We start from the raw sequence: 22924 nt of genomic DNA, 5'->3' as shown, positions 1-22924 counted from the left end.
ATATTTATTATTATTAATATTTATTTATGTTTATATTTATTATCATTTATTTATAATTATTATTTATTTTTTTATTTTATTTGTATTTATTATTTTATTCTATTTTTATTTATTTTTTTTACTATTGTACCATTTTCAAATCGTATTAGCGCATAGAATGCGCAGACACCGTTCCGAATAATTAAAGCGCTTCATGCACATTGATAAAACGGAACGATTTCGAAGCGCTGCGCAACAGTAATGCAGTCTATGTGTTACATGCGTAAATCGGAACGCACCCTACAACTGGTGTAATAACATCGGCGTAAAGCACGATTTACACGGCATTTAACACCAGTAGTTGCAACAACGGTTGTTACTAAACCTGATTTAACGTTGCCGTGTAAACGTACTCATGGTCGAGTTTTGCGTCCAACAAACACTCATGCACAGTGTTTGGGCTCCTGCACACAGGACGCGGCAACGCTTGCCGCGCGGCGGAAGTCGACGCGATAGCCAATACAAAAGTTGGATTGAGTTCAACTTTGACGCGCGGTGGATGTTATGTATCTGTTGATTGGCTATCGCGTCGACTTCCGCCGCGCGGCAAGCGTTGCCGCGTCCTGTGTGCAGGAGCCCTTAAAGTTGAACTCAATCCAACTTTTGTATTGGCTATCGCGTCGGCTTCCGCCGCGCGGCAAATGTTGCCGCGTCCTGTGTGCAGGAGCCCTTTGAGTGTGTCGCACTAGGCCTGTTCTTTTTAGCTGCACTGCTACACTAGTGCAATTAGTTAGAGTGAAAGAAAGTATATTTGTCTCTTTCCAACTTAGGGCCTCCGCACAAGGTGTTCCGTATCGCATTACGTTACGTTAAGTATAGATCGTAAATTTAACTCCGTACGTAAAATTAAACTTCAGTTAACGCACAGAAGAAATCGTAACGTAAAGACATGTCTTTACGTTACGATTTCTTCTGTGCGTTGACTGAAGTTTAATTTTACGTACGGAGTTAAATTTACGATCTATACTTAACGTAACGTAATGCGATACGGAACACCTTGTGCGGAGGCCCTTATTGCACTAGTGCAGGGCTGCGTCCTGCGGCGTCTACAATGAGATTTTAAGGAGACTAGGCGTAAGACTTAAGAAATTGACCAATCACAGTCGAGTATTCTCTTAATACTTGACTGTGATTGGTCAATTTCTTAAGTCTTACGCCTTAAGTCTTCTTAAAATCTCATTGTAGACAACGCTTTCGGAAACATCACCTGAGTGCCCCCGAGTATCATTTTATCCTTGTTGTTCACCGAATGTTAAACAAGGATAAAATGATACCCGGGTACACTCGGGTGATGTTTCCGAACGCAGCCCTGCAGTGCAGCTAAAAAGAACAGACCCAAAGGTTCAGTGTGTATGTCCGTCTTTTCCAGGAAAAATGGCAGCATGGTCATGGCTCTGTGTGGCCCCTCTGCCGGGACCGGGTAGGCCTTTAATAAGCAGCAGGATTAATTAACATTTAGGCATTTTTTGGAGCCTTTTAGACAAGAAGAATAAGTAAGCAACAGGATATGGGTAATAATATATAATTATATGAACATTATATCCAAATCCATATTTTTTCTGTTGTAATATAACAATGAAGCAAATAGCGTTTAAACTGCATGCTTTATTTGCTCTGAAAGAAAATATTATATATACATATATATATATTTTGTATCTTTATACTTAATTATAAAAATGGTATCATAACAAGCATCTATTACAGTATATTGAAATATATATTTTTTTTCTATCATGATTTATATTTTTATACTTTTCTTTTAATGAATGCTACATTATTGATAAATGTAGGTAAATTACTTGTATAATTACAAATTATTATTATAATTTACATAAAAATAAAGCTAAATTCTATTGTATCAATGTGTGTATGTATGTGTGTATATATATGTATGTATTATACAGGGTTTAGCAAAAGTGTGGAAACCCCTTAATATTTCGAAAAATACGCATTTAAAAAAAAAATGTTTCATACAAAAGTTATAGGGTTTTATGTGGCGCATTACACAGCAACATTATTATGACCTCGAATAGCGTTGTCAAGGTTATGTGAAGGTCACCTCCAACTTTTTAAATGGGACACCCTATATGCTTTTGCATATTCTTCTAGCTTATCTCGAGAGCTTTCCAAAACACTATAATTAAGTTAGTTTTCATTAAGTACTTTCCGAGTTATGAGGCTTCAAATCATTTCTTAATTTTACATAAACCATAAAATATCTTGTAAAATATTCATTTTTCGATTATCTTACCTTAATACTTTTATGTACAAAATAATGAGAGGAATCAATTGGTGTAAAGAAAAAACATAGTTGTTTTTAAGAAAAAATATGTAATTTGCAATTAACAATTACATATTTTTTCTTAAAAACAACTGTGTTTTCTTTACACTAATTGATTCCTCTCATTATTTTGTACATAAAAGTATTAAGGTAAGATAATCGAAAAATGAATATTTTACAAGATATTTTATGGTTTATGTAAAATTAAGAAATGATTTGAAGCCTCATAACTCGGAAAGTACTTAATGAAAACTAACTTAATTATAGTGTTTTGGAAAGCTCTCGAGATAAGCTACAAGAATATGCAAAAGCATATAGGGTGTCCCATTTAAAAAGTTGGAGGTGACCTTCACATAACCTTGACAACGCTATTCGAGGTCATAATAATGTTGCTGTGTAATGCGCCACATAAAACCCTATAACTTTTGTATGAAACATTTTTTTTTTAAATGCGTATTTTTCGAAATATTAAGGGGTTTCCACACTTTTGCTAAACCCTGTATGTTTGAATCATTTTTAATTCCAATGCGTCTAAGTTTATATCAGTATATTTACCATTGTTGCATTTCCCAGGATCATTGACATAAGAGGCGAGCTATGGGTAGGAAGAGAAAGCCTATTCGCAAAAAAAGGAAAATTTGAATTAGGATGTCCAGCTGCAAATACTAAACTTGGACCACAGCAGATTCATACTGTAAGTTTCAATTTAATTATATAATAAATAAATTGTAAAAATAAATAAATATCAATAATTGATTATAAATAATAATGAATATTACAATAAATAAAATTATAGTTTGCAGTTTGATTATATTATCAAGCGTTGTTCAAGGATATTTAAATTATTACAAATATTTGTAGAATAGTATTTTCTTTTATAATGTTATCTATTAATACTTATAAAAATACAAAATGATGACTTCCTTACCTATTCTGAATGCTTTGATTGACTATAATCCTACAGCTCTCTGACTTAAATTTTAAATATAATATATATTTCTAATAGTTTAAACTTAATTATAAATGTGCCTATTGTTTTATATGTATATAAGATTCGTATACATGGAGGCAATAAGAAGGATAAAGCTCTTAGATTGGACACAGAAAATTTTTCTTGGGGTTCTAAATGCAGTGCCAGAAAAACTCGTATTATTGATGTTGTTTACAATCAAACAATGAATGAATACGAATCAAAACTTTGATGAAAAATGCCATTGTTACCATTGATGCAACATCATTCTGACAGTGATATTAAAGTCACTTATGTCTTTCCATTGGATCACCAAAGAGGTACAAAACTGATAACTATTAAAAAAATTAATTATATATATATACATATATATATCATATTGTATCAATGTGTGTATGTTTTGTGTGTGTGTGTGTGTCTTTGTGTGTGGGTGTGTGTCTTTGTGTGTGTGTGTGGGTGTGTGTCTTTGTGTGTGTGTGTGTGCGCGTGCGCGCGCGTGTGTGTGTGTACAATTACACACAATTTAAGGACTACTGTGATTTTGAATTTTTATTAAGTTTCGATTTCAATTAGCATTAGAAAGTGCACTATTATTGTTTTGAATTCTTATTTATATATACAGGGTGACCCATTTTAACTTAGGCAGCCAAATAACTCGAAAAATAAGCAAGATAGAGAAAAATGTTTTAGACAAAAGTTGTATGGTTTCGAGGGGGCCATAAGATGGTATCATTGGTTTGACCTTGAAGAGTCATTTGAAGGTCACGTGAAGGTCACTTCAATTTTTTTAAATGGAATACCCTATATATTTTTGTACATTCTTGTAGCTTATTTCGAGAGCTTTCCAAAACACTATAATTAAGTACCTTTCCGTTAAGTACTTTTTGAGTTATGATGCTTGAAATAATTTCTTAATTTTACATAAACCGTAAAATATCTTGTAAAATATTCATTTTTCGATTATCTTACCTTAATACTTTTATGTACAAAATAATGAGAGGAATCAATTGGTGTAAAGAAAACACATAGTTGTTTTTAAGAAAAAATATGGAATTGTTAATTGCAAATTACATATTTTTTCTTCGAAACAACTATGTGTTTTCTTTACACCAATTGATTCCTCTCATTATTTTGTACATAAAACTATTAAGGTAAGGTAATCGAAAAATGAATATTTTACAAGATATTTTACGGTTTATGTAAAATTAAGAAATTATTTCAAGCCTCATAACTCAAAAAGTACTTAACGAAAATGTACTTAATTATAGTGTTTTGGAAAGCTCTCGAGATGAGCTACAAGAATGTACAAAAATATATAGGATGTTCCATTTAAAAAAATTGAAGTGACCTTCACGTGACCTTCAAATGACTCTTCAAGGTCAAACCAATGATACCATCTTATGGCCCCCTCGAAACCATACAACTTTTGTCTAAAACATTTTTCTCTATCTTGCTTATTTTTCGAGTTATTTGGCTGCCTAAGTTAAAATGGGTCACCCTGTATATAAATGTGTTATATGTAATTAATATGTCAGTTACTTCATTTCTTCTTCTATGCGATGCAACCTTTCGCATATTTCTCTGAAAAAAATTGATAAGATATTAAAATAAATTTTTAAAGATATTAAAAAGTGACTTTGTAAAATGCATTATTGTATGAAAATATATTTTCTTTCTGATAAAAGATTCTTTATATTTGTTATATTTTCCTTTATTTTTTTCAAATATATATGTTATTTAATGAGAACCAAAAGAATACCATGAAATACCAAAAGAATATTTATTTAATGCAAGAAAGATTTTTATCAATTTGTTTCTTTTTTTACTAGAAATATTTATACAAAATTTGTACAAAAACTTGTCTTTTTTACATTTATAATTAATATAAGATACATGATGCTTTTTCAACAAAAAAATTCCCTTTATAAAAAGAATGTAGTAAAAACATTTATATATTTTCATTTTATTTTATTTTATTATTTATCTAACTATTGAATTCGAGAAAACCAGTTATTTCCTAAAAGATATTAATTTTAAGAAGAATAATCTTGTACTAACAGTGCAATATGTATTTTATCCAAAATATTAAATGCACGAAATATAAAAAGAAGTTCAGAGAGAGAAGGGGAGAAGAGAGGAGAGAGAGAGAGAGATAGAGAGAGAGAGAATTAGCATAATATAGATAAATTAATAAATGTTACTTTACATAATAGCGTTTTCCTCTGATACAAGTTTGATCGCAATTTATAACAAACACAAATGTTTGACCAAAAATAGGTTTTCAATGTTATTAATATAAATAATGCGTTAATTATATAAATATAAAATATATTCTGTTTGATGCTATTTTATCCTTAAAAAACAAGATTTGTTGTCCTAATTAATCAATTAAATGTTTTAGTCGAAGTTTACTAACCCAACATAAAGCTTATTATGTCATTAATTTCTTTCAATGAGATCGAATATGTACCATTCGGAAACTATAATATTTTGCAAAACTTGAGTAGACTATAGTAGTACTATACTAACAATAAGTACTATATGCAACAAAATAAAAAATATTTTGAAAAGCATTCTCTAAATAAATAAAAGACTATACAATATGTTTTACCTTTTTCTTATTTTTAACATAGTTTTCATTTGTTTCTGGCTAAATGATATGATTACATCCTTTTTTCTATAAGAAGAGTAACTTATACAAGAAAATAAAAATGTTAATATATATTTTGTCAATTAAAAAAATTTCTATATAAAATAAAATACGTGCTACAATTAAGAAATAACCATCATGTACAACAAATAATCATAAAATGTGGATATAAACAATCATAAAATATATGACAAAATAACTAACTCTAAATCCTGGAAATATTATAAAATATACTTTCAAGAAATTTCGTATATATATATTTATTCCAATATAAAAGAATATTTTTATATAAAATAATAAAATAAATAAATATAAAATTAAGAAATAAAATAAAATAAAATAAATATAAAAATTAATACAAAAAAATGTGTTCATATTAAAAGAAATGAAAATCGATAAAATCATATAACATTTAAATAAGATAAAAAAATATTGCAAAAGAGTACATATTTTAAATTCTTTTGAAGCTAGTAAAAATATTTAACACAGTCTTAACCGTGGGAAGGAAGGTTCAATAGAGACACTGATTGTTTCAGCAACACACTTACCATATAAAAATAAAATTATTAAGACAATTTTTTTTAAAATTCCCTCTGTGTGTGTGTGTGTGTGTGTGTATGTGTGTGCGCGCGCGCGTGTATGTATGTGTGTAAATCCCAATAATATTCCCAAAAAAATCAAATAAAATTCCCTGATTTTTCAAAATAGAATAAAAATTATTGAGAACACCTAATTTTCAAGATTTTTCCCGGCAATATACATCCTATATTAGAGTACATTAAAGCATTTAAAATAAATATGTAATAAGTTTTATGACTTTTCATTAAACTGGCTGTGTTCGTTTTGACGGTTTTAGCGCTTAAAGCATCGCTCTCTCTTCATTTGATATTCGATGTGCAATAAAGACAGAATGATGCTCACAGCGCGCAAGCGTACAAAACGAACGCAGCCTATGTATAATACCAACAATTATACATTTTTCATTTTGAGAATGATTTTCTTCATCACTACTACTATCTATAGATGTGCAATCCCAGAAAGGCATTTTAAAACATTTTATACGAACTTCATTAATAGGAATAAAGAAAACATCATTACTCAATGAAGAACATTTAAAAATATGTAAGGCTGAAGATGTAACACCAACATCATAAGAACTTTTTACTTCCAAGAATTCTTTTACTGCCAGATAATATAAATTTTCTGTCATAAATATGTTTACAACAATACAAATAGATCCATTATGTAAAATGCAACAATTATCACGTATATTTAAGGCAAGTAAAATTTTATTAAATATTATCTTACGATACTGAAGACAATTAGAAACAAGAGTATATGGAAGAGGACCTGCATTATGCTTTATAGATGCATGAATAGAAGACTCAATCTTATACAGTTCAGTTGTGCCATGAATTTTTATCTCTTCAAATCTATTAGAAATTTGTTGGAGAGGAAGATTAGGTTTCCTACAGTATTTTCTGAAAATTGTCATATTATTTTCATATGGGAAAGCAGAAAATGTATCGAGAGGACCTAACTGTTGCACATCATTGGTAAGTGAAGAAGACCATGTATATTATAAGAATAAAATGTTGGACCATAAAAATGTCCGCATCTATCCACAAATTTTTTTAATGCAAGATCTGCAAAATTCAAATAATTCTTTGACGATGATGAAGAAACTAAAATTCTAATAGCAGCATGTAAGAATAAAAAATGCGTGTATATCTGTTAATCCAAAATACCATACGTTACAACTGGACCTGTATATAAAAGAAATTGACGAAATTCCGTAGCCTTATATTTTGAACATATATTTAATGATCTGGGACGCCTTGCAAAATCAGATGGACAATATGTTGCGAGTATTTCTAACCGTGAAGATATAATGGAGATAGATCTTGCAGATAATTTTGATAATTGTGAATACTTTCCGCATATCCAAGCAGATAACAATTTTTTCATTACTCCAAGACAAACCAAATGCATATATTCAAAAGGCACTTGCGAAACCATTCCTATAGGTAACATTGATAATGTACCTTTATGATGATCTTCATCTAAACCTCTCACATATTCCTCATTAGTCCTTAAGGAATAATCAGTACCACAGAAAATATAACGCCTTTCACATTGTATTCCAGAAACTTTACATTTTGAACATGGTTGGCAAGATATATGACTTCTGTGATTAAGGATGAAAGCACGAGCTGGTGCATCAGCTATAAAACACCTAAGATATATAGGTAATTTCTTTTTTTTGAAAATTCCCCCATTGGCTATTATTTTTTTAATATCTGCAATAAACTTCTCAAAAAATAAATTTGCGTTATATGGTTTTGCAGTACCTTTATATATCCTTACTATTATTGGTCTCATGTGCTTTATATTAGCAAGCCTGCATTGAATTGGCCAAATGTGCACACTTCCTGATTTATCTAAATTTAACCCATCAGTATGGAAATCAATGTCTATTTGATTAGGAAGAGAATCAATTGGAAAACACGAAAGTACTTCAATAATACTAGTTTCCACATCGAAATGAATATATTCACCTGGTTCAACTTTGAACACAATAGTCTTAACTCGTGGAGTATTCAAAAGTGTTCTGACATCTTTAGGTAAATAATGGAAGCAAGAATGACTTCGTAAAAGAGATAGAATATTATTATTCTGAACATGAGTTAAATGATTATCTATAAAACAAGATGCCAATTTTTCTTGGAATAATGGCTCAGTGGAAGAAGTACTGAGAGAAGAAGCAACACTATCAGAAGAAAGACTATTATAATAATCAAAACTCTTATCTTGAGTATACATATTGCTGTAAATATTGTTTGTAAAGATTGGCAGTAGAAATATGTGTGTGATGGATCTGGTATACCTTCAATATTATTTATTCCATTAAACTGTATCTCACAATTTTGCCGAAAATCTTTATGCAAATTTTTTTTAATTTCAGTAATAATTCTTTTTTGTTGTCGTAAACATATATTATGTGATCGTTTTTGCGAAATAGAATGTTTCAATATAAATGGTTTCATCGTTGTGTTGTGTATTTGTGTACGTGTTGTGTATTTGTTACCTCTGTGGCTGTGTTCCAAAATTCACTGCCAGTACTGAAAATCTATAGTGTACATCACGTAAACTATAGATTTTCAGTACTGGCAGTGAATTTTGGAACGCAGCCTGCGTATATGTGTCCTCTTTGTGTTCTATTTTCTCTGTCTCTGTCTCTCTGTTCTCGGTCTCTGCCCTTTGTTCTCTGTATTTGCCCTCTGTTCTGTTCTTTGCCCTGTACTTTGTTCTCTATTCTGTCCTCTGAAATAAATATAATAAAATGAAATAAATATATATTGGTGCGTTAGAGAGGAAAAAAGCAAAGATTCCAAGTACCAAAAATGTAAATGTTAGGATGTGAGTGATTTATGCTCAATTTCACCAACGTCGTTTAATTTTAATCTTAGCTTAATTGACATTTTTTGTCTTTTTCTGAGAGAACAGTTAGAAGGAGGCAGAGTGAGTTAAACTAAGATTAAAATTAAACGACGTTGGTGAAATTGGGCTTTAGCGGTTAGGTATGGCACGCCGTTTTGCTATTTAATATCATCATAAAAATTCTATCACATTAAAATAATACTCAAGAAAAAGGATTATTATTATGTCTAGACATATTTATAATTCATCAAATTATTATTTAGCTATGACATAATTGAAGATGCAGAATTCAAATTGTCTAGACAAAAAATTAATTCTAAATTTATTTTATGTTATAACAAATATTTTTCGGGAATAAAAATTATGGACATAATTTTAATTCCCGAATTTTTATTATGTACATAATTTCAATTACCGAATTAAAATTATGTACATAATTTTAATTCCCGAATTTCCATTAATTCGTGAATTTTAATTCAGGAATTAAAATTATGTACATAATGGAAATTCGTGATTGGTGGCAACCCTGCACGTCTACGCGCGGCGTTACGTTCACAGACTTCTATATATACTAGACTGCTAACTCCTTATATATAAGACAGCTTCGATTTTATGTACAAATCACAGATAGGTATATAAAGGTATTCTATTCTGCGCATGTGCTCTGCGATAACGCATGTTTATATGTATATACATACGCAAGCTAGGTTAAGTATATGATATATATCTATATCGATGGTATCTGCGCATGTGCAGAATAAGTCACGTTAGTACATAAAATGTGAGGACATTTTATATAAGCAAAATATGGGGAGTTAGCAGTCTAGTTATATTAGAAGTCTGTGGTTACGTTCGATATCGCGGCCTTAAGTCTTGTGTCCACGATGTTAGAAATCGGTCCGAGTCCTCGGATCGAAAAATGTGTAGCCAATTAATATGCAGTTTTTACGGAAAGGCAGCAATTTCATTGGCTACACATTTCTCGGTCCGAAAACTCGGACCGATTTCTAGCATCGTGGACACAAGGCTTTAGGGCCATCACACATGAAATTCCATAAGCACGTAAGACGTAAACGTAAGGAAATCGACCAATCACGGTCAAGTATTAGCCCCTTCAAGGGGTCAAAACTCGACCGTGATTGGTCGATTTCCTTACGCTTATGTCTTACGTACTTATGGAATTTCATGTGCGAAAGCCTTTACACATATGCCCCCGTTCTACGAACGCAATCTCAATGTATAATGTGTCTTGCCGCATTTTTACATAACCTTAAAGTTCTATGTTCAGTTAATGACATTTTCTCGTGTTCCTCGATGACTATTTTCAATAATATGGTTTTCAATCTTTCATGTAATCAGATAAAATAATTGTTTTTACGGTAATTATTCAGTTTAGGGGCCTCACCTCAAATATCGATAAAATTAGACTCATTCGACGCGTTTTTGCACGAAATGACCGAATCTGGCAGAAAAAAGTGTCGCTCTGCTCCGCGAAGCGAAATATTAATGCTTAAAGTTGAGGACTATTCAGGTTAGAAAATCTGTCATACCGATGGCACTAGCACTCACACACACCCACACGCGGGGGTGCAAGGAGGGCCTTCGCGGGGAACGTTGCACCCTACCGTAGGCACCCCTACCGGCGGGGTGGGTGCAGGAGGGTGCAACTTTCCACGCGAAGCAAGGTTTCACTTTGCAACTTTCCACGCGAAGCGAGGTTCCACTTTGCAACTTTTCACGCGAAGCGAGGGAGACGGGGTGGGTGCGGGAGGGGGGCCGAAGGCCCCCTTTGCACCCCCCCCCCGTGTGTGTGTGTGTGTCAGCTCCATGCTTGTCGTAAGAAATTAACCAACAAACGATTAAAAAAAAAAAAAATTAAAAAAGTCGAAGTTGCCCGGCTAAGTTCCCGGAGGTCGAGGCGGGCTCCTTTCATCGACATATTTACCGATTTTCAGATGAAATAATTATTTCCCAAACGTTAAAAACATTACAGACATATTTCCCAAATAATTTCACGTTAATTAAAAAAAAAAATTTTTTTTTTAAATATTTATGTCTGCTAACTATACGCTCAATTTATTTTAATTAATTATAAATAAACTATTATTTCCTAAACTATGAGAATCTATTCCTAAATGTGTCCAAACGATTCCCAAGCGATTGGTTTAATAGATAATAGAGAATATCAAAGTCTGCTAACTATATGATCGTTTATTTATTACATTGAAATTATTATTTCCCAAACTATGGGACCGTTATAGAAGTGTTTCCCAAATAATTCTACGTTGATTAAAAAAAAAAAAAAAAATTTTTTTAAATTATTTCTGCTAACTATACGCCGAACTTATTTTTATTAATTATAAATAAACTATTATTTCCCAAACTATGAAAATGCTTTCCTAAACTTGCCCAAATGATTCCCAAACGAATGCAATAATAGAAAATGCGAAATATTGAATTTGTCTGCTAACTATATTGAGGTCAACAGCGGTCTGCCGCCGGCACAGACATCTATACTATATACTAGACCGCTAACTTGCGTCAAATACATGTCCACGAAATTTATGTACTAAATTCTCACGCATGCGTAACGTTGGTGGACAGCAGTCACGTTTGTGATTGGTTGATGTTATGTACAATGTACATAAGTATGTAATTTGTGTATAAACTTACAGTTGAATATAAGTTATTTTTAAATAATATATAATGTTCTTCATTTTTAATTAAAATTTATTACAGTCTTTAAAGATAAAATATATCAAAATATATTTAAAAGATATATGATATAATTAAAATCAAGATTAAAAATATATATAGAAGATTAAAAATATATAAAGATTAAAAATACAGGGTGGCCGATTTATCTGAAGACATTGAAATATCTCAAAAACTAAGCCCAGCAAACAAAAATATTTCAGACAAAAGTTGTATGGTTTCAAGGGGGACATAAGATGGTACCATTGGTTTGACCTTGAAGAGTTATTTGTAGGTCACATGAAGGTCACCTTCAATTTCTTAAATGGAACCTACTATTTGTCATTGCATATTCTTGTAGCTCATCTCGAGAGCTTTCCAAAACACTATAATTAAGTACCTTTTCGTTAAGTACTTTTTGAGTTATGAGGCTTGAAATAATTTCTTAATTTTACATAAACCGTAAAATATCTTGTAAAATATTCATTTTTCGATTATCTTACCTTAATACTTTTACGTACAAAATAATGAGAGGAATCAATTGGTGTAAAGAAAACACATAGTTGTTTTGAAAAAAAAATATGTAATTTGCAATTAACAATTCCATATTTTTTCTTAAAAACAACTATGTGTTTTCTTTATACCAATTGATTCTTCTCATTATTTTGTACATAAAAGTATTAAGGTAAGATAATCGAAAAATGAATATTTTACAAGATATTTTACGGTTTATGTAAAATTAAGAAATTATTTCAAGCCTCATAACTCGGAAAGTGCTTAATGAAAACTAACTTAATTATAGTGTTTTGGAAAGCTCTCGAGATGAGCTACAAGAATGTGCAAAAATATATAGGGTATTCCATTTAAAAAAATTGAAGTGACCTTCACGTGACCTTCAAATGACTCTTCAAGGTCAAACCAATGATACCATCTTATGGCCCCCTCGAAACCAAACAACTTTTGTCTGAAACATTTTTCTCTAAAATGCTTAGTTTTTGAAAGAAAAGAGGTGTACGGGTGGTCTAGGACACCCTGTATATACCCTCAGTTTAAAAAAAAGTAGTACACTTAAAATTTGGGAAAAAATCACCAAATTTCAAATGACGATAACTTCGTAAATAATAAAGATAGAAAAGTCTGTAAAAAATGAAAATAAAGCTTGGAATCTCTACTTTAAGAATTGATTTATTTTAATGTTGCGAGATAAATTTATTTAAAATGGCGGATGACACAGCAAGAGCATGAAGTTGAAAAATAACGGTCCGAGTTTGCCACGGCATATGGCGTGAGTCAAATGTCGCAACTCAATGGGATGAAAAGCATATGATAGTACAGTGTCTTTTCTTTAACATGCTTTTTTATTCATCTCGATATGATGATTTTTTGCCGTCATTCGCATTTCAATAAGAAGGCAGCTTTTTACTTTAAATGCGAATAACTCCAAAAAATCATTATATTGAGACGAACAAAAAAGCATTTTAGAAAGGAGACTCTGTACTATCATATGCGTTTTATCTCATTGAGCTGCGACATCAAACTCTCGCCATGTGCCGTGGCGAACTCGGGCCATTTTTTTTCAATTTTGCATGCTTTCGTTTTGTCATTCGCCATTTTCAGAAAAATTGTCGTACAAAATTGCGATATAAAATTTCGAAAACTAGAAATCCGAACCTTTAAAATGCCTTTCGTAAAATCGTGCTAGTAATATTAGGTGCTGAGATATTCAATTTTGAATTTTTAGGAACGCCGAATTGCAAGAATAAAAATTCCGTGGTTCGCCAGTACCGCGGTATCTTAAGACTCCAAACCGTACTCGTGGTTGTGTGCGTATGTGTTAGTGAGTGTGCGTGCGTGCGTGTATGTGTGTGTGTAATTCGTGCAAGAGATGGTCACACACACTACTAATACAGGGTCTCCCCTAGGCCCATAACCAGCCCGTTAAGTTAGAGGGGGCAAATAAAATTCTAGGTAGGGCAGTCTCAAAAACTCTTTTCCAATGCACAAAATACATTATTTTTTATTATTTAAATATCGATGCAACATTTCATAAGAAATACCAATAATATAAAATTACAATCAAGTAAATGTTAAAATGTTAAAATAATTGTAATTTTCGAGTCGTCTCGTTATTGAGAATTCTTAGGAAAACATTTTGATCGATTGATTCAGTTTTTTTTTTTCAAAAGGTAATATTGTCAGATTGGCCTCCCGACCAAACAGCATAACTTGTCTGTGTGGCGTTAGTACTCTATTTAGAGTACTAAACGAGGCTTCACAAGTGGCTGAACTACAACCAAAGACTGTAATTGTAGCCAGCAAATTGTACGTCTTTAAAAGCAACTTTTTGGTGAAATAATTTTGAAAAATAATCTTTTTTTTTAATATTATTTTCTTGGAAAAACTTTTTTACACAGACAAATTCTTCTTTGCACGGAATTATAATATTCAATTTTGTAAGTGCCTGTATCTGTAGTTCATTTATGTCATCAAAATCGAAATTATAAATTTTATCTATAACATTAATTAAACTATTATTACTGAAAAATCGAGTATTCATCTCGTTGATGACTAAATCAAATATTTCAAAATAAATTTGTTGATAATTATTGGTCGATCTGTTACTATATAAACCAGAACTTTCCATTAAAACAAAGTTTGAAAAACGATCATTTAATTTTACTTTTCTTTTTGAAATACGATTATTATCAGCTGTCTCGTCAACATCAGGAAGTAAATCAGTACATTCTTTCATAACTCGTTCAAATATTGTGTCGGAGCGATAATCCTTAATACAAGAATATACGGAATGTATCAGAGGTAGAGCAGTTGCTAGACCATTTTCTCTTGTTTGTAAAAGCTTATCTGCAGGCTCGATCGTTCGCAGTAATTTTAATATGGCACATAAAATAAATCTAAACATTCTGGTTTTCATAATTGTTAGTAAACCATTACATTCGACCACTTCATTGCCGTCTAATTCATTACAATTAGTTAGACTGTTGCTTAACGCTTCGATCATTTTACTGTAATTATTATATATTACTTGTACAACATGAAGATGACCTGTCCACCGCTGTTCTAACAGTCGAGTGGTTGTATTACCAGCATAAAATGACTTAAATTTAAAAGTACTAAAAATTTTGTGAACTAATTTACAATAATCAAAAAACTGTTGTACTTCAGAAATACGTGATACGAGAGCAATAATAATTAAATGCAACTGATGATTAAAACAATGAACGTAAGGAATACTGCGATTTAATTTTTGTTGAATTAAAGTTTGTATTCCACCTTTATGACCACTCATTACAGCCGCACCATCATAACACTGACTTAACATATGTTCACAATTTATATTATTTTCTCTTAATACCTGTAAAATTAATTCTGACAAATATTCAGCTTTTAGACTGACAGCTTCCTCAATGCTTAACAGAGACTCTTTCGGAATACCATTTTTAATGTAACGTAATACAATACAAATTGCTTCTGCATTATTTCTATCCCTTGTTCCATCTACCATAATACAGTAAAATGGAACATCAGCAGTGTTTATTTCTTCTGATATTTGTTCTTTTACGCACTTAGCCATAATATTAATTACGTTATTTTGAATGAGAGGTGATGTGTAAGTAGCATTTTCCGGGATTATTTTAACACATTCTGCCAAGTGTTTATCTTTTTTAACCGTGTACTGAAACAGTGCTTGGAACAAACCCGATTCAGATTTTTCATCCTTTTTATAACTACCGCGTAGAGGTAATTCCTGTATAACTAAGAATTTTATAATATCAAATATAGAAGAAATATAGTAACGATGTTTTTCTAAAACAGATTCATTAATCAAAGTAGAAATTTCTTTATTTTTGCTGCAACGTTGCTGCTGCTCAGTCCATTTACTCATGCATATTTTGTGTATTTGGGTGGAATCATGTTTATAAAAACCTTTCTGCTTGTCTAATGCCTTTTTCCATTGACAAAAGCCAGTTTTTGTAAAAGTGGTCTCTTTACTTTCAGTCGTTCCAAAAACGCGACAAGGATAGCAAAAGCAAGCATCTTTTTCAGGACAATATTCAAGCCATTTGAATAAGTCAAACCACTGACTACGAAAATTCCTATCATCAGTTTTTGGATACTTCTTTAAAATGATACGATTAATCTTACTTTCATTAAATTCTGTTATAACTTGTCTGGTATAACTGTGTGTGTGTGTGTGTGTATGTGTGTGTGTATGTGTGTGTGTGCGCGTGCGTGTGCGTGTGTGTGTGTGGTACTAACTTTCAAAAATATTACGTCTATCTGTAAAAATTACACAATCACAGAAAATGGAAAAATATAAGTTTTTGTCGTTAATGTTAAGCAATTAAAAGATAATTTAATAAGAATGATACCTGGTGCATTATTCAGTGATATATACGATGTACTGGATGCATATATTGACAATTCTGAAGTACTGGAATTGGACTCTGTACAATTAGAAATAAAAGAACTGCGGGAATCTTTATTTGATGTAACTCCATCATTTTTCGATTTTGCTTTGAAACCTTTTAACCACTTTTCCATAATTTTGAGAAGGGAATTTTTAAAACAACGTTGTCCAAAAGTGGCACACGATGACAGTTTCGCTATCACTACCGCGATTCTATACAGACAATTGCCTATCTAACTGTTAGATAGGCAATTGTTTGCAGTTAGAGTCGCGGTAGTAAGGCCCTGCGCACAATTTCATTTAAGGAAAGTAGGCAGTTAAATAAGGCGAAAAGAAAATCCTTCTTCCTTTAACAGTTTATTAGGTTCATAAAGTATAAACAAATATTACTTTAAAAATATGCATTAAAAATGAAGCTGCAGATGACAGATCAGATATGAATTTTTAAGATGTTTGTTTCTTTTTGCAGTAATTTTTATTAAACGCAAAAAGATATAGTGATCTCCTTGTAAATTTTTCTTCAGAATACATCCGATTTTGCACTAAACCTAAAAAAAAATTAATTTGAACAAAATTTTTAAAATAGTGAGCTTGTTTTTTGTCGAAAAAAGTGAACTGTTTGATTTTTTTCTCAAAAACTAGACTTTTCCCAGACTTTTTAGAAGTTCAGTCCGAAATTATGTGTTGTGAACATACTCAATTTTTTCAAGTCGATTCGAACCTCTATATTTGAGTTATCACTACAAAACAAAAAAAAATGGGAAACGGAGAAAAACGCATTTAAAGTTTCGAAAGATTTCAAAGTATGATTATCAATACATACCTTGTCTACCAAAAAGAAATAAAACCGCTCTTTTTTAATATGCAATTATATGCATTGTCTTATTCTCCGAAGAATAACTAATAAAAATTCTTGATAAATTCTTGACTAAATAACATAAAATAACAACCTGCGTTCGAGCGAAAACGAATTCGTGCGGCGCTTGATCTTTTTGACTGCTAAATTCGCATTTTATGAATTTTGACATAAATAATACGGCATTTTACTCAGGAAACATAATAGTTTCTAAAAATGAAAGAAAAAAAAAAATTTTTACTGCCTAGTGGCCTTAAATATGCAGAGCATTAGGAAACAAATAAGATAAAAATTTGCCAGGGGGGGCAATGCCCCCATTTGCCCTCCCCCGATTACGGGCCTGGTCTCCCCCCCTCTCTCTCTCTGCCATTGAGAGGACATGTCAAACATCGCTCCGTAAAAGTTTTAATTATTAAGTGGTTAAATAGATAGGGAGAGTGATAAAAAGTTGTTCAAGTCTTAGCTGCATGGGCGGAGATTAACTATGAGTGTTATCTAGCCGGGATATGTAGTTTTGTGAACGTACGAAATGTTTTTTCTTCTCGGGACGGAATATTGTCAACATTGAACAAATCTCGGCAGGTAGACATTAAAGGTGACAAAAGTGCTGACGTGTGGAAGGTGGACACATAGGTGAATGATCGGCCACGCTGATAGCGATTTTGGTCGATATGGACGATGAATATGTTGAATATCGATGCTCGGCATGTAAGAAAGCAATAAAAAGTCAAGTAGTGACATGTAAAAAATGTGTTAAACGTTTTTACCACCCGGGATGTGTAAGTAAATATAAAATTTATGATAAAAACTATGAATTTGTGCCATGCCAACGCCCGTTTGAGAAATTTATGATTGAAAGTGATAAGGAAGCAGACATGAAGAAGACAATATCATAATCGGGAAGCTTCAGAGATAGATAGGGTTCAACAGGATCTGCGGGATCGATTACAACACCAGGCGGAAGCAAAACGACAGGTACGAGTGGCTCTTCGAGTATTGAAGTAAAAATAGATTGGATTGTAAGAACAGTGAAAGAAATGAAAAATGAAGTAGCATGCAAGAAAGAAATTAATATGCTGATTAAGGAAGTAGTACAAGAAGAATTGGGAAATATTAAACAAGAGTGGATGGAAGATTTTAAAAGAATGATACAAGGAAGCGCTAACGCTCCCCTTGGAAGAACACAAAGAAGCTATAGTGAAGCAGTGAAAGAGAAGAAAAATGAAAATATTATAATTATTAAACCCAAGATGCAACAGGAAAGTGAAGCTACAAAAAAAATGATAAAAGAAAAAGTAGATATCAAGAACATGGCTATGGGAATAACAAAGTTAAGAAAAAGAAGCAAAAGAACAGTCATTCTGGGTTGTGAGACAGAAGAGGAGATGGAAAAATTAAAGACTACGGTACAAGCCAAGTTGGGTGAGAATTTTAAGGTTACGGAGTCACCGCAAATAAAACTGAAGATAAAAATTGTCTGATAAAAATATTAGTGAAGAGGAAATAAAATTGAATGATGATAATTTAATAGATACAATTAAAAAGCAAAATAAAATGGCGACAAATGAAGGATTTCAAATGAGAATTGTGAAGAGAATAATTAAAGAGAAGAAAAATGATGATAGTAAATCCCGAAAAAGAAGAAAGGTAGAAAGTTCTGTAATAATTGAAACAGATAAAAAACACATTGAGTAATATTGAGATTAATATTGAGTAAAGGAAAACTAAGTGTAGGATGGAATAAGTGCCCTGTGTTTAATCATATTAGTGTTAAAAGATGTTTTAAATGCTGGGGTTATTTTCATATTGCGAAAAATATTACTCAAGATGAAACATGCCACAAATGTGCCGAGAAACATAAAGCATTTGAATGCAGGGAAACCAAGAAGAGATGCGTAAACTGTATGTTTAAAATTCAAGCATACAATTTGGAGATAAGTGATGAGCACGATGCGCTTGATCCGGAATGTCCAACATTCAGGAAGGCGATACAGGAAGAGAAGAGGAGAGCCGGCTGGGAGGATATGAAATAGCAATCACAGAAGAAAGAAGAGTTAATATTATATACAAATGCGCAAAGTCTGTTAGCGCATAAAGATGAGATACAGCATCAGATTATGCAGAGATTGAATCCTGCAATTGTAGCATTATCTGAAACGAGATTGGCTGATGAAATTGAAGATAGTGAGGTGAATGTTCCAGGTTATACTATAATTAAATGCGATGCAGAAAATATAAATACAGAAGGAGCAATTTTATATATAAGATAGGATGTTAAGTATGAAATATTATTGACGAAAAAAATAATTTCGAATTGCTGGTGTGTTGCGATAGAAATAAAAGAAAAATTGTATAAAGGTACGATAATGGTAGTGTATCGTTCATCGAGTGCATCACACGGTAATTTTGTTAGATTTTTAGAGGACATAGTGGAGGAAATAACAATAAAGGGAGATTGTATGGTATTGGGAGATTTTAATATAGACAAAAAAGCATTTAGAAAAAAAGAATCTGTACTATCATATGCGTTTTATCTCATTGAGCTGGGACATCAAACTCTCGCCATGTGCCGTGGCGAACTCGGGCCATTTTTTCAATTTTGCATGCTCTCGTTTTGTCATCCGCCATTTTCAGAAAAACTGTACAAAATTGCGATATAAAATTTCGAAAACTAGAAATCCGAACCTTTAAAATGCTTTTTGTAAAATCCTGCTAACTGTATTAGGTGCTGAGATATTCAATTTTGAATTTTTAGCAACGCCAAATTGCAAGAACAAAAATTCCGTGATTCGCTAGTACCGCGGTATCTTAAGATTCCAAACCGTACTCTTGGTTGTGTACGTATGTATGTTAGTGAGCGTGCGTGCGCGGGCACGCGCACGTGTGTGTGTGTATGTGTTAGTGAGTGTGCGTGCGTGCGTGTATGTATGTGTGTGTTCACCTCAAGGATAAGGACCCCGTGGTTCATTAGCTCCACGGTATTTCACGAGTCCAAACCCTCCTTGTGCGTGCATTTGTGCGCGAGTGTGTGTGTGTGTGTGTGTGTGAGAGAAAGAGAGATATATTGATTGATTGATCTTCATTAACTTTCTCAGCTATTTGTAGTATACAATTTTAGATTACATTAAATAACATTAAATAAAATATATTCCTTTAACATTCCCTTAAACGGTTCGATCCTTTCACAATGTTTCATTTCGGCTGGTAAATTATTATATAATTTCATTCCTTCATAAAACATTCTTTTACGCACTTCTTGTTCTGCGAAATTGTATTGCAATATCTCCGGCCTGTCGCGTTTGTCTTTCATTTACATTTCCTACTATTTCTAGTCTATTTCGTAGCTGCTCTGTCCGCAAATTCCTTACAATCTTAAGAATAAGTAAACATACATTATAATATAGCCTCTGTCTTACGGGCATAAACTGTAACGTTTGCAGCATATGTTCTACTTTGGTATACCTATCACATTGTAATATAACTCTCATTGCCCGATTTTGCGCTACTTGCAATTTATCCAGCTGTGTTTCTCTCATATCCATTAACAATGTTGCACAATATTCGAAGTGAGGTGCTATGATTACCTTATATACAATACATCTAGTATATGCCGATATACAATTTCCTATTCTATTTAAAAAACTTGTCTTTTTTCCTATCTTTTTAAACATATAGTCACAATGATCTTTAAATCGAAGTTTATCATCAATAATTATTCCTAGGTATTTCATTATCTCTACTCGCTCTATCTTAGTTCCATTCAAGCATTTCAATACAATATTTCCTTTCAGTTCCTTTCTTACGCTCCTAACTATCATATATTTCGTTTCTTCTGCATTCATTTTCAACTTATTTATATTCATCCATTTTTCTACTATATTAAATGCCATATTTATTTTTGACTCTAACTGCTCACCAGCTTCTTTCACCAGCTACATATATTAATGTATCATTCGCAAACATTTTTATACTACATCCTTCAAGGCAAATTTTAATTATATTGTTACGTCTCTGGTTTAAGTCGCGGTCGAGTCTGTTTTGGAAATGGAAGAAGATCTCGTTGTCAAGGAATTGTTGATGACAGCAGCCGTCATCTGAGTCTGAGCCCAGCTGCCAAGCTGCGCGGACGCGCATGTAACTGTGTTCCGTTAATTCTGTGTTCTAATTATTATATGTTTCTCGTGTTTCGCATTAAAGCTCTTGTGTTCTAAAGAACCGTGTCATTATTCTGAGTGCGCGAGTGGAAGCGTGTGCCGAGAGTTGTGTTGCGCGCGCGTTCGATATATCGAAGTCGTCGCCGCGGACGCAACAATATCGTTAATATATACAATAAATAACAAGGGTCCCAGTACAGATTCTTGTGGCACTCCATATTCAGTGGCAATTAATTTAGACCATTTATCGTTGAGACGAACCTGCTGCGTTCTATTATTTAAGTATGATTTTAACCATTCTAAAACCATCCCTTTAATTCCATATTGATATAATTTTTCTATTAATCTTTCTCTATCTATTGTTTCGAAAGCTCGCTTAAGATCCATAAATATGACTCCAACCATTTTTCCTTCGCTAACTATTAATTTCTATTCGTCAACAACAGTTTGAATTGCCGTTTCACACGAATACTGTTTTCTAAAACCTTGATGTTCTGTTATAATATTATTAAATTCCAGATACATTTCAATTTGCTCCTTTACCACTAATTCTAACACTTTCTTATATATTGGTAGCATATTAATAGGTCTATATTCACTTGCTTTTTTTAGCTTTTTCTATTTTTGGAATCGATATTATCGTTGATGTTTTCCAACTCTCTGGACAGCAATCCTCCCTCAAAGAATTATTTATTACTTCAACAAACTCTTCTTTTATTACATTAAACGTTGACTTTAATATATCGCTAGTTATTCCTTCTTCAGTCCCTTTCTTTTTTGACAATCTCATAACAATTTCCTCTAAATCTTCTACATTAATCATTTCAAAGTTTTCTATAATTCTATATTTCCTGTATTTTCAATAATATAAATAATTCTTCTACCTGTGTCCCTAGACTTATCAATATTTATAGATTTTACTATGTTACTAATACTTTATACGTAATATATGTTAAATTTATCAGCTATATTACATCCGTTAATGTCGTCTACTATCTCAAAATCTATATTATCTATATCTTTTGTACTCCTTAGTTCACCTCTAATTAATTCTTTCAAGGTTTTCTACATTTTCGTAGGGTTTTCTTTATTACTATCTATCATATCTTCATAGTATTCCTTCTTCTTTTCTCTGATTAATTTAACTACTGCACTTCTTTCAGTTTTAAACTGCAACCAATTCTGCTCCATATCGTCGTACACTGCCTTATTATATGCTTCATCCCTTTTATTTGCTGCTTCTCTTATATCATCTGAAAACCATTGTTTCCCTTCCCAAACTTTTGGAATTCTAAACTTTTTTTTAGGTGCTATAATGTCCAGTGCCTCTATGCTATCAACAAATTTTTTCGCTCTCCTATTTACTTCCACACCTTGACCTTGCCCTTTTCCATTAGACTAATAAATTCA

The 22924-nt window shown here is 32.1% G+C and overlaps 1 protein-coding gene and 1 long non-coding RNA gene across 3 annotated transcripts; one reads left to right on the top strand and one right to left on the bottom strand.

Annotated features, from left to right (window-relative positions):
• Positions 1-1298: 1298 nt before the first annotated feature.
• On the top strand, positions 1299-21398 carry LOC145971452 (uncharacterized). Of its 2 annotated transcripts, XR_014438883.1 has the most exons (4): positions 1299-1550; positions 2894-3014; positions 3373-3610; positions 21382-21398. It is a non-coding gene; the product is annotated as an uncharacterized LOC145971452 (long non-coding RNA). The 2 variants fall into 2 exon arrangements; XR_014438882.1 differs by lacking the exon at positions 21382-21398 and having other exon boundaries at positions 1317-1550; positions 3373-3967.
• Positions 6316-9654, bottom strand: LOC145971451 (uncharacterized). The gene has a single exon (XM_083099109.1). It carries the CDS (start codon positions 8761-8763, stop codon positions 7675-7677), a length of 1089 nt encoding a protein of 362 aa, XP_082955235.1. The 5' UTR covers positions 8764-9654; the 3' UTR covers positions 6316-7674.
• Positions 21399-22924: the final 1526 nt, after the last annotated feature.

The sequence above is a fragment of the Camponotus vicinus genome, unplaced genomic scaffold (assembly GCF_025532165.1).
Source record: "Camponotus vicinus isolate PSW18456_S1 unplaced genomic scaffold, iyCamVici1.0 SCAF_5, whole genome shotgun sequence".
Taxonomy (NCBI): Eukaryota; Metazoa; Arthropoda; class Insecta; order Hymenoptera; family Formicidae; genus Camponotus; species Camponotus vicinus.
This window is presented reverse-complemented; position numbering and strand designations above follow the sequence as displayed.